At 39.6% G+C, this 13,466-nt stretch overlaps 1 protein-coding gene across 1 annotated transcript; it reads left to right on the top strand.

Moving 5' to 3' along the window:
• The first annotated feature begins 9,438 nt into the window (after window positions 1–9,438).
• stmn1b (stathmin 1b) lies at window positions 9,439–13,265 on the top strand. The gene is made up of 5 exons (XM_038711790.1): window positions 9,439–9,572; window positions 10,670–10,716; window positions 12,242–12,414; window positions 12,563–12,754; window positions 12,851–13,265. The coding sequence occupies exons 2-5, from the start codon at window positions 10,701–10,703 to the stop codon at window positions 12,908–12,910; spliced, it is 441 nt and encodes a 146-aa protein (XP_038567718.1). The 5' UTR covers window positions 9,439–9,572; window positions 10,670–10,700; the 3' UTR covers window positions 12,911–13,265.
• Window positions 13,266–13,466: the final 201 nt, after the last annotated feature.

Below are 13,466 nucleotides of genomic sequence, written 5' to 3'. Positions count from 1 at the left end.
TATACATGTGTTGTATAATATACTGAAGGCTTTTTAAATTATATAATTCACATTGGTCACAAATTATATTGATAATAATAAGAACTGATACCCTTAATTGTTTTTGTAATGTTTGAAGTGGTACTGTGAATAAACACAAACTAATGCTATCACAATGACCACCTAAGCATTTTGCCAAATTGATAAAATATTACCATAAACTATTAATGTTGCTAGAAACACTTTTAGAATATCACATCATGTATCATTTATACAGTGGGTACGGAAAGTATTCAGACCCCTTTAAATTTTTCACTCTTTGTTTCATTGCAGCCATTTTCCAAAAATCAAAAAGTTCATTTTATTCTCAGTAATGTACACTCAGCACCCCATCTTGACAGAAAAAAACAGAAATGTAGAAATTTTTGCAAATTTATTAAAAAAGAAAAACTGAAATATCACATGGTCATAAGTATTCAGACCCTTTGCTCAGTATTTAGTAGAAGCACCCTTTTGATCTAATACAGCCATGAGTCGTTTTGGGAAAGATGCAACAAGTTTTTCACATCTGGATTTGGGTATCCTCTGCCATTCCTCCTTGCAGATCCTCTCCAGTTCTGTCAGGTTGGATGGTAAACGTTGGTGGACAGCCATTTTCAGGTCTCTCCAGAGATGCTCAATTGGGTTTAAGTCAGGGCTCTGGCTGGGCCATTCAAGAACAGCCACGGAGTTGTTGTGAAGCCACTCCTTCGTTATTTTAGCGGTGTGCTTAGGGTCATTGTCTTGTTGGAAGGTAAACCTTCGGCCCAGTCTGAGGTCCAGAGCACGAAAAGGTTTTCGTCCAGGATCCCTGTACTTGGCCGCATTCATCTTTCCCTCGATTGCAACCAGTCGTCCTGTCCCTGCAGCTGAAAAACACCCCCACAGCATGATGCTGCCACCACCATGCTTCACTGTTGAGACTGTATTGGACAGGTGATGAGCAGTGCCTGGTTTTCTCCACACATACCGCTTAGAATTAAGGCCAAAAAGTTCTATCTTGGTCTCATCAGACCAGAGGATCTTATTTATCACCATCTTGGAGTCCTTCAGGTGTTTTTTAGCAAACTCCATGCGGGCTTTCATGTGTCTTGCACTGAGGAGAGGCTTCCGTCGGGCCACTCTGCCATAAAGCCCCGACTGGTGGATTGCTGCAGTGATGGTTGACTTACTACAACTTTCTCCCATCTCCCGACTGCATCTCTGGAGCTCAGCCACAGTGACCTTTGGGTTCTTCTTTACCTCTCTCACCAAGGCTTCTCCCCGATAGCTCAGTTTGGCCGGACGGCCAGCTCTAGGAAGGGTTCTGGTCGTCCCAAACGTCTTCCATTTGAGGATTATGGAGGCCACTGTGCTCTTAGGAACCTTAAGTGCAGCAGAAATTTTTTTGTAACCTTGGCCAGATCTGTGCCTTGCCACAATTCTGTCTCTGTGAGCTCTTCAGGCAGTTCCTTTGACCTCATGATTCTCATTTGCTCTGACATGCACTGTGAGCTCTAAGGTCTTATATAGACAGGTGTGTGGCTTTCCTAATCAAGTCCAATCAGTATAATCAAACACAGCTGGACTCAAATGAAGGTGTAGAACCATCTCAAGGATGATCAGAAGAAATAGACAGCACCTGAGTTAAATATGAGTGTCACGGCAAAGGGTCTGAATACTTATGACCATGTGATATTTCAGTTTTTCTTTTTTAATAAATTTGCAAAAATTTCTACATTTCTGTTTTTTTCTGTCAAGATGGGGTGCTGAGTGTACATTACTGAGAAATAAAATGAACTTTTTTGATTTTTGGAAAATGGCTGCAATGAAACAAAGAGTGAAAAATTTAAAGGGGTCTGAATACTTTCCGTACCCACTGTATATATCATTACTACATACTGTATGTTACGTGTATTACAGTCAGACTTTGACTAATCCAAAAAATGGCCAGAGTCAGGCACTGCCAAGATGTGCCATTTCTATGAATGATGACACATCTTTTGTGTGGCTAAGCGACTAAAGTTTAAACTGTTGTCTGTGCTGTGGCCCTGTTTATTTCTGCCAATCCAAAATAGTCTAGGTGTTTCTGCAGAGCACACTGGATAACAAGACAGTAAGTGTAGGGCTTTTGCAACCAACCATCTGTCCTCTTGCTCAGCATCCCAGGATCTGAATGTCTGTTGTTTGAAAGAGCTTGTCAGGTGCAGACAGGAGCCTCTTCAAAAGCCCCTGCTGATGGTAGTGCACCTGCACAGCAGGGGGTACAGAGTGACTTAAAACCCCCTCCAGCCAGTTTTAACTGCAGTTTTTGGTGAACGTTCTTTCTCAAACAAAGAATAGGGGTGTGTAGTCGGCTTAGTCTGCTATAAGACAAGGATTGTTCCTTAGGCTACATACTGTACAGTATTTGTGAACAGCTACATCCTGAAGTTCATTGTCAGTGTCTACAATGAATGAATAGTCCACAGATCAACAGATCTTTAGACCTTTGGATGTAAAGGCAACTACTTTAGCAATAATGAAAAAAAGAATGAATCTCACCACTCATCTGATTTAGCTGTGACAAACCTTTTATTTAGGAACAATAAATCCAGAATAAAGCGCAGTAGCACTGGGCTGATGATTTGCAATGAATAAAATTATTTACAGTTAATCTTGCCTTGCAGCTAAGGGACCCGTCTCAAGTAATAGGCTACAGTTATGTAATAATGTCACATATGCTGTATATGAAGGTGGATACATAATCTTAAATGTTTAATGGGGTACAGAGGAGCACAGTATTTATTTTCATTCTTTAAGTTACACACATTACACAAGACTAATTAGGTAAGCAGAGAGTAGTAAAAAATCCACTTGTTATCCTGTAGATAAGACAGTATTATTAGGGGTGTGGACTGTGTTAAAGTAACCACTGTTCTCCTGTACTCTATAATCAAAGCACACAACAATGAGCTATGTGCTGTTCTCCCATTCTCACTCTGTATTTACACATAAAAATCAAGACGTGTAAGGGGAAATATAAAAGGCATATTCTGTTACTTTTGGTTTATTTTCTGTGTTGCTTTCCTTTCCTGCTTTCTTCTTCTTTTTACCCTCTAACAAGATCCCAGTGGTGGCCACATCATGCTACCTCCTCTTTCTTCTTCGGTTTCTGGCAATAAAAGAAAAAACAACACATAAAATGACTGTTACTGGTTAAGCGCAGCTAACTTTAAATTGACTCCACCACCACACATAAAACATGGCTTAATAACAATCACATTTAACATAAGCATAAAATTCAGCTTAATAGTAACTATCAAGATTATTAGCTTAGCCTATGGCATTTTACGGAGCATAAATTAGCCAAGTGGCTAGCGGACTTTTCCTCTCCTCATAGCTTAACAAATTACATGTATTATTTATACTGTGTGTTACTCACCGCTGGTAAAGTCGCTGCATCTCCCGACACAACACCACGGTCGAATTTTCAGCCTGAACGTACGTTTTGTACAGCGGCTGGTTGTAGTGAGAGCAACAAGCTGGAGGACTGCCGAGTCGTTTTCAGGTGGCAGAAGCCAGAGCCCTTTAAAGACAGAGTCGCGTCATCTCCGTTCACTCCAATGGACCAGTTTTTCACAGCAATGGCGGATCCTGGAGCGTCTGAATAGTTCCCGGAAGTTAGCATCAAATGCTAGCAGCGCAGCGGAGCTGCAATAGAAAATGCTGGGATGCACTTTTGAAAGGTAAGACGTATAAATAACGAGATTATATGTTCTTAGCACAACTGAATCAATTTAACATGTGCATTAAAAGATGTTAGTGGACTTCCCCCACTAAACTAACATTAAAACAGTTAACAAATTAACATACTGGCAATGGATAAAGTTAGCAGCACACAATATAAACAGGGGCAGCTTATAAATTAATAATTTATTTTAAAATACGTATTTTTGGGGGGTGGTATTTAATTTTATTTTAATATATTAGTGGTGCATGTATGAATAAAATATTTTATTACCATTTAAGAAATCATACTTAAAATGTTTTATCATTTTCTTTCCCTTCTCTCAGTGTCTGCATCCTGTCTTAGCTTATAAGCTTATTTTCCACACAACAATTCAGGTTTATTTGCCCACATTAATACATCATAGTGGCTGAATGCACCATATTGGTGAACACTCAATTCTTACTGGATATGTTTACTCTAATTACACAATTACTTTGTACAAATTCATATCAAATCATCATCAGAGTTCCTGTATGTGAGAACTGTTTGAAAAAATAAAAACATTCACTAACTAACAAACTATCTAGTTACTGCAACATCAGCAGCAAAAGCTGTTAATGAAGTTGCAAAATTTAACTATCCATAACTTTCTCAATCAAACCTGTAGCCTTTTACTAGAAAGGTTGAATTGAGAGCAACTGGACTTCTTCTGAAACGTCCAGATGCTCCCGATTCAACTTTTCTTGGTTAAACATGACCTGGATAAATCTTTACAGATGTGTAGGTTTGTCTAACCTTTCTCTTGTTCTCCCTCTCTCAGCACAAGAATCACAGGGGGTTCAGTGGAGCCTGAAGATGATCTGCAGTGATGTTTTTAATAAACCAAACATTTAGCCAGTGATGAGTTCTTTCTTTGTGGAAAAAGTACCTGTTGTTTGCCTCTTTAGTGATTGTAAAGTTCTTCCTGTTGACTCGAGTCAACCATTTTTTCTTCCTCTCCATGTCAGCTGGCAAACCAAACATTCGTACTCCTTTTTCTGACCGACTGCAGCAGCATCTCCACACAGCACAATAAACCGTGCTGTAGACTATTGTAAGACAGTTCAGACACAAACCACTTAACATGCTGTTTTCTGAGTTTATTGGAGATTTATTAAATTAATACATGACAATCATTGATAGTCACTTGTCTGTTCTATCTGAAGTCATAAAGATTACATTAGTCATTAAGATCAATTAACCCTGGTACCATGGGATTACTAAAAGGAATATTAGAAAGGTAAATCTGATCTGAATTTTAAACGTGTTTTCAAGAGGAACATTTTCCAATGTAAGGTTGGCCAAAAAATGTCCACAAGGTGAGTGTAGCTTTTATTGTCAAAAATAATTTTTAAAAAAGTAGTAATGTAACTACATACACGTGTCACTGTGCTGTGCAAATATTGTAAATCAACACATTTATTGTATAAATTACCAGAAATCGCTTTCTCTCGCTCATTTTGAATTGCCCGCCTAGGCCTAGAACTATCTGCGGTCTCCATGAACCACGTGACGATGTAGCATTTTGGACCCCCGCTGACGCGACTCTCTCTTTAAAGGGCTCTAGCAGAAGCGAAGCTCTCTGCTGGGCGCATGACGTAAACACGTACGTGCGAGCCCTCCCGGAACCCATAGAGATTGCATTGCAGCGGCCGCAGATCGAAAAAACTGCCTTTACATGAAAGTCTATGAGAGACGATCACGGAACACGACTTGACGCTGATTAATATTTTGCTTTATTAGGTGCTTTAAATATTAATAGCACCTTTTATAACCTGGAACAAGGTAAGTTTCAGTGCCATATACTCTAATTCTCTAGTAAGTAGGTGTATTGAAAACTTAAGTCAAATTGATCAGCTTTGGCATTCTCAATTAACGAAACACGTATTTTATTGAGTTTGTGGTTGAAAATAAACTCATAAAGAATAGCCTATAACCATAAAAGACAAAGTGTCCATTGCAACAAACCATAAATGTGTTCAACATGAGTGGATTATGTTCATTTAATGGATGCCATGTGCAATGCACAAGATACTTACTTCATATTGCTAAATTGCTAAAATTATTACTATAAACGAAATCTAGAAACACTTTAAGAATACCACCATGATATAGTTGGTGGAATAAAATAAAAAAAATATTGTATTTTAGTTTGCCACCTGTGATTTACACGTCAAGTGGATTTCTCTGTCAAACACTAGGTGGCAGCATTTAACCACTGTTTTACACATGAAATCTACTCTGGTTGAACATTAGAGAGCCGTTTATCATGTATTCTTATTCTAGAGGGTATGTTAATTCGCCTGAAGCATCTGGTGGCTGGATATAAGGCAGTTAAAGAAAATCCTTTGTAATGCCAACCATCTGTGCCAGTCTTTATTATTTGTTTAGGATGAATGAAGACAGGTGGATGTTTGCAGGATTGAGATTAACAGGAAGAATGTCTGTCAGTGACTGTGCATGTTGTTGAAGTCCAGACTCAGGCCTGTAGTGGGGGCTTTGCAAGCTGTTGGTATCTGCTTCTTGTCAGAGAGAGCCAATAAACCATAAAAGCAAGAGACATGAGTGTCAGCTGATGATTTCTGTAGCTCTAAATATGTAATCCACAGTCCAGCCTGCATGTAACATCCTACAGTTATATAGAAATATTCTAATATTTTTTTGTAGGATGCACCACTTCTGTACAAAACATGCATCCAAAGATTATCTTTGTACTAATCCAAAAAGACTGATGGTTTACAATTTTGGAGGGTCAGGGTGGTAAAAAATATAGGTGCATGGTGGTGCATGACGCCGAAAGTGAACAAAAACCATGGCTGACCGTGACAAAGTGGACACACAGTTGCACCCTCAGCAGTGTTTTAGGTGTTACTTCAAAGGATGGCAGCTGCAACAACTGACATAAATAGCCTATACGTTAGGCTACTAGTTCTGTGTACCCCTCTAGCTGCATCAGTTGGTAACCCTCAATTCAGTCAATGTTGTAGATTACACTTCCTAATGTTTTGGCATTTTTAACAATAACTTGTTTGCAGAGAAGATGACTTTATAAGATTTTTTACTGTAGCCAGCAAGGCTACCTAATAGGCCTAACATATTTCTACATCAATGTACATGCAGAACAGGTTTTACTATATGATCGTATATGTATTATTTTAATTTAAATACATGCTAATATACTTTTTGTTGCCTTTTAGTTTATGGTTTACCATTTAGGCTACAGTGTGTACTTCCATGGGAGCTGCGATTGTTTTGTGACGTCATTCAGCTGCTACTCGTGAAGTCGGGGTACATATTTTTTCTCCGAGTTCACAAGTAGGAAATTCGACTTCAAGTGGTGTTCCAGGATAGTTTTTGTATTGGAGAACGGAAATTTCCAAGTTCTGAGTTGCCTGGAATGCAGCATTTCCCTCTTGGTAACTGCAGGGCTGATGCAAGAAATGGGAACAGGTGTGAGTCATTCTGGTGATGGGGGCAAGAGGGAAGGACTGAGGACATCTGGTGGACAGCTTGAGGATGGCAGGTCTGAGGAGTTGGGACAGATAGAGTAATGCAGAGGGGATGAGAGTGTGTGGCTGCAGGAAGGGACCATAGGTAGGGACTGAAAAGCAAACTGTGACAGTGTCACCATTGGGTATTTTAACCACACACCCCTGTAAGTCTCCTATAATGACCTCTTTGTTCTGGCACTGGTGCGCTCACTTGGCTGGCAGCAGTAGGCAGCTGATGTCTACTTCCCTTTTTTTATTGTTCGTAGGACGCAGCTGCTCCCACTCCAAGAACATTCTTGTAGTTTTCACCTTAAGCACGGGCTTGTTTTTGGCTTTTTGAAGACTTTTCTGTTCTGCAAATACATGCAACACTTTACACTTAGCCTGGGAGAACTGACTTAATTCAAGTGATACATCTATTGCATTAAACCTGCCCCATATTACTCTATTTCCAGTTTAATGACTCATGAACTATAATATACTTTTGGCAAAACTTTTGGGTCATTGTTGGAGTAACAATTCAAATGGACCATAACCTGTTACTACATAATGAACTACAATATTTGATTTCATGGTATTACATCCCCGAGGTGGTGAAACTGCCCAGTTTTTTGCGTAAGTAATGAAAGAAATAGAAAAGGAAGAGGAACACAGTGCATCATTCATCATCAGGCAGATCTTTAATAGCTCAAAAAATAAACTGTAGGCCTACATTGTTTTATCACCTTAATATTTCATGACCAACAGGGAATTAGACCTGTCTGCCTTCTGACCCCATATCACATAACATACGGTGTATTTCTTTGTCTGTGAATCACTTTTGGAACAAAAGCAATACCTGTCTCTGTGTTTAGCTCATATGACACAAAACATGAGCTATGTCCTAATTAATGTACAATGCTTTATTGATATTATTGTTTTTTGCCACCTGTGTCAAGCTCAGTTTGTGTTTGTGTCAAATAGAAGGGTTACCAGTTAATATGTTTTTTATGTAGACTACATTGGGCAAAAAATATATTTAAAGGAAAACAACTGGTTGATCATGCAGTTTTTGCATTGGAGTTTTCTACAACTGGTAACACACATTTCTCTATACTTTCTCTTACTTTTTCAGGTCTCTTCACACAGTTCTCTTTACCGAAATGTAGCTCAGCACAGCAGTTTTTTTAGTCTATTTTATGTATATATGTCTTTACAGTATAGTGACACAAATCAAGATTCCACATGTCACAGAAATGAATGCAATAGACTTGAGCGGGCTTTATTTGTTTTTTTTTGCACAGAGTAATTCCAAGTGCCCAAATGGAAACTTAAGTAATTCCACTAATGCAAAACAAAACTCTACATATTCACCATACATACATAAATACAATAGTGCTGGTCAGTCCTGTCTTTTGATTTTGAACAGTTCTCATCCACATCACACTGTATGTCCTCTCTTGCAATATGGTAAATTATCTTTTTGTATGTCTGAGCCATCCCTGGAAATCTTCTGCAGATCACCTATTACATCCACACATCCAGCATTCATTGTGTCCAAGAGGGATGTCTGATCATGTGGCTGGTGGTCATAAACCTTCCACCTTCATGGGGAAAAGACTTGGAATGGAGAGTAAGGTGGGAGAAAAAGTGACACCATCCTGAGATAGGCTGTCTATGAAGAGAGCAGTAAAACAACACATTATCTCATACAATTACAAAACGTTCATTTGCAAATGTCTTTCATCAAGGAATGAAAATAGGCACTCACTGTTGAATGTTCCATTTAGGAATTTAAGCTTTTTGATTTCTTTAGATGACCTGTCCAGGGTGTACCCCGCCTTGCGCCCGATGTCAGCTGGGATTGGCTCCAGCCCCCCCGCGACCCTGTATGCAGGATAAGCGGTTGATGATGGATGGATGGATTTCTTTAGATAGGTAATTGCAGTATAATTTAGGCTACAGTAGATCTAATTTAGTGTCTTGTTGGGTTGCTAGGGTTAGTCCAGATTGAGTGTACCTACCTTCACAATGCTGTGTAACATTGAATATCTATGATGCCATATTTGGCTGATGTGGATGATTTAATTGACAGTTATATAATGTGCAGGGTCTTGTCAGACTTGTTTTGCTCTCACAGCCACGAGGTTGCCTGCCAACTTTGTGTCTGTTATTTTGGCCTGCAGGTCCTGGCGCTCAGTTTCAAAACGTTCTGTGATTGGTGGAGTTTGGACCAATGAATGCAAACAACTGTGGTGACGTGGATTTTTGCGCGAAGGTGCAGATGTTGGCGGTCTGAAAGGAAAGAAGAAGAACCTGACAGAGGTTTGCTCTTCAAGCTCAAGCACTTGACGGTGAGAACAATAGCTTTATGCAAATGTTTTAACCAGGCTTTCAGACAATTTAAACAGCATGTTGAAAGAGTTAAAGGTCGATTAGGACACTTTTTGAAGTCATTATGAAGTCAATTGTAGTAACGTTACGTAAGTTAACGGACTTTGTTGTTATGGCCGCCGCCGTTCAGTTAATGTTAACTTGCAACAATGAAAAATTCAAAACGCCCTTTAAAACTCACAGGAATAAATTGTTCTTTCACCCTGCCATACACTTCACGCAGATGACCCAATTTACACAAAGTTTGGCTGCGTGCATGTTTTGTTTTTTTGTTTTGTGTCGATATTATGTAATTATGACTATTGGGCACTATAAGTTTAGATAGCTAACTTTAGCGGTCGAGTCAGGAACGTCATTGTTCTCTTCATCATAATCATTTTAACGTTAATTACTTTATCTTAACGACGTTTTGTGCATTAGTACTTAAAGTGTGTGTGTGTAATTAGGTTGTCTAACGTTACAGCGTTTCCACTGCCCCGCCCCCGCCATTTTGGTAATAACATCTTGCAGAAACGTATGTGCAGTCTCCAGCAGTGGGCCCCCAGACTCACCACCATTGTTTTACCCTACTGGTGATTAACTCACATGGCCTTAACATGCTAGAGACCCTTCCACTGTGTGACTATCACTTCTAACATTATACTCATATAAGGCATCAGGGAGGTGGAGGACTTGTTTTGCCTGTCATCACATGTTGTGACTGCTTATAACAGATTATTATTAATGTTATGACTTGCACCTACTGCTGTGTAGATCTTATTCTGAGAAGATTAGTAATTAAATCCACATGTAGCCACTAAGACAACATAAGTGTAACACTGTGTATTAAGTTGAGGGATGAGTCTGTTACAGGCCAGAGCAGGAGGAAAAATTAAAAAATCTAACTTTTTTAACAGGCTTGCTTGACTGATATATCAAAACCTGGGCTGTTAATGTCAGCTGCATCACCGCTGCTGCTCCTGCTGAGAGAACATGGACAATGCTGCATAAAGCTAATCCACTTTGTAAATTTGAACATATACTGCTTGACGATAATCTTTTTCATGTTTTCTTCTAGTGTTATCAAAAAAGGCAACGTTTCTGCTGAAATGGCAAGCTGTGGAGGTAGGTGTCAACTATGCAAATAATAAATGTGGATGAGTGGTCTTGTTATACAATAATACATTTTCAAAAAGTAGATAACTTTTCCAGTATGGCTGTAGACTAAAACAAAAAATGTCAGTATAACTGCTAAACCAGGGATGCTGCCGACCAGAAAAGTAGTGCAAAGCAAAGTTATGCCCTTAAGGCCTCTCAAATCATAAGCAGGAGTCACATGTGTTATACAACTATATGCAAGTTACTTGAGTTTTTTGATGTGGTTGGCATAGCAAGTTGCAAAACGCAATCTGTAAGCCAGCACTCACACAATACCTAAACGGTCTTTGTTTTGTCAGATCTTGTTTCTACTTCCTCTTCATTAAAAACGCAAAATGCTGCCATAAAACAGGGATTATTGTTTTCTTCTGATCTCTGACAAAGCAGTGAACCCTAAATATGTAGCAGGATGGCATCTTCCACCTCCTTTATTTACCCTCTGTTGGACAACGAATCTCAATGGAAGCATAATCTTATAAACTAGGATGGCAGTGAAGTGATGAAACAGTCTATTGATTGGTCGATCAACAAGTTAACAGTTTTGATAATCAGTTTTTGCAATTTGCAGCAATGTTGCCATGTTAGCCCCTTTTCCACTGCACAGTACCAGCTCAACTCAGCTCGCCTTGACTCTACTCGCGTTTGTTTGGTTTTCCTTTGGAAAAGTTGTACCTGTACCTGCTTCCAGGTACTTTTTTTCGTATCACCTCCGTCGAGGTTCCAAGCGAGCTGAGGCGATGCTAAAATATGACGTGAAAACACAGCAAACTATTGATTCGTCAGAGAGAATCGTCACTACTCACTGCATCATCATTGCGTGTGCCTGACAGAGACCGGCAACAGAGAGTTTTATATTTTACAATTTTCATATTTTATTTCATCACTAAATCCACTTTCGAGAAGTTTTGAGATGAGAAATCAACTGTGCAGATTTCAAATATTGACAGTTTTACAAAAAGTCACGGCGGAACAAAAATGTGCTTGAAAGTTTTCGGAGTTGAGGAGCGGCGGGGGAAGCCTGCGCCAACCTGCGGGAGGAGCTCGCGAGGCTGGCCAGCCGCCCGCTCACAGCCATCTGATCTCACCGTCACAGAGACAGCTGCAGCAACAACGGCAGAGGAAAACACAGCTGTAAGGGTTTCATTCCGCTTATCTGTCTTTATATTCTGAGGAATGTTGAAACATTTTAACTTAAATCAAGAGAAAGCTGTGTGGATCGTGGGTGTGTGTGTCGCATTGAAAATTACATTGCGGCAGTTGTGTGTGGCGTCGCTATGACCAGTTACATTGAGGGGTACTATCTGCAATGGAAAAATGAACCACGGCCAAACCGAGTCGAGTAGAGGTGAGGAGGCGAGTTGAGCTGAGCTGGTACTGGTAATGAAAAAGCGGCTGTTGTGACCATTACCTTTGAGCTCACATTATCATACATCTGCCACAGCTTTGACCATCACTTGTACCAGTGAGCTCTAACAAATGCCCTGTTTTACAGATATCCAAGTAAGGGAGCTGAACAAGCGTGCTTCAGGTCAAGCATTTGAGGTCATCCTGAAGCCCTCTACCCCAGATACCAAGGTTGAATTTCCGTTGTCCCCGCTTAAGAAAAAGGAAATGTCACTGGATGAGATTAAGAAAAAACTGGAAGCTGCAGAAGAGAGACGCAAGGTATTGTCAGGAATAACAAAACTGCAAACAGATGCGAACAAATCACCACTGTGAAAATCATTAACTGGGCTGTAAAGCCGAGCACATGGGTTTAGAATTCAACTTCTGTTCATTCACTGCAAAAATTTTCTTTTGTCATATTTCTCAGAGCCAGGGGGCCGAAGTGTTAAAACACTTGGCCGAGAAACGAGAGCACGAGAAGGAGGTCATCCAGAAGGCCATAGAGGAAAACTGCAACTTCAGCAAGATGGCACAAGAGAAACTCAATCAGAAGATGGAGGCAAACAAAGAGAACCGCACTGCACGGATGGCAGCTCTCAATGAGAAATTCAAGGAGAAGGTAAGCTCCTATTGGCATATCAACCTATCTTTATGTCTAATGTTGAAATAAGGAAAACTACAGCGCTGTGATTCTTCTGTTTTTAATCACTAACAGGACAAGAAGCTTGAAGAAGTGAGGAAGAACAAGGAGGCAATTAAAGAAAAGGATAATTAATCTGTTTATGGTTCACATCTCCAAAGATAAGCTGTACTTTTGTAACTGACACAGCCCTGGTATTGTTTGTTGTGTTGGTTGTGATTATGCTGTTGAATGAAAGTTGGTTTTACAGTGTTGGGTGTGGATATAGTGTGACTTTTCTTGACTTGTAGCTTTCTTATTGGCAGCTTATTACACTAGTTTTATTGGTTGGAACTGTATTTTTCCATTAAGAGTCACTGTTGTAATACATTGGTCCTTATACTTAAGTTGAAATGCATCATATAATATTGTTCTGAACTGTTGATAATGCTGTACGTTTGAATATGCTGTATGATACAGAGGTATCACCATTAAAGTATCTACAGTTTAATTGTTTTCTGTTGTGAAGTCTGTTGAGTGTTGAATGTATTGGTGCCTCATGAGTGTTGAAGATGAAATAGTTTTATTTCTACCAAGCAATGAAGCTTGACAGAGTAGTCATGTGGCATATAATGTACCCTGCTGACACCTAGTGGCATCTTATGGATAATCTTCTGTAATTTTTCAAAGCAGTGATTTCCAAGGTGTCCCA

The sequence above is a fragment of the Micropterus salmoides genome, unplaced genomic scaffold (assembly GCF_014851395.1).
Source record: "Micropterus salmoides isolate LMB-PRFRI ecotype aquatic unplaced genomic scaffold, ASM1485139v1 Ms_hic_scaffold_11, whole genome shotgun sequence".
NCBI lineage: Eukaryota > Metazoa > Chordata > Actinopteri > Centrarchiformes > Centrarchidae > Micropterus > Micropterus salmoides.
Note: the sequence above shows the minus strand (reverse complement) of the source record. Positions and strands in the feature narration are given on the sequence as shown.

What these genes read in the sequence shown, in the direction of transcription:
- stmn1b (XM_038711790.1), top strand. An exon ending in CTGCAGAAGAGAGACGCAAG is followed by an intron (nt 12,415 to 12,562) that starts GTATTGTCAGGA and finishes CATATTTCTCAG; the next exon opens with AGCCAGGGGGCCGAAGTGTT. An exon ending in ATGAGAAATTCAAGGAGAAG is followed by an intron (nt 12,755 to 12,850) that starts GTAAGCTCCTAT and finishes AATCACTAACAG; the next exon opens with GACAAGAAGCTTGAAGAAGT.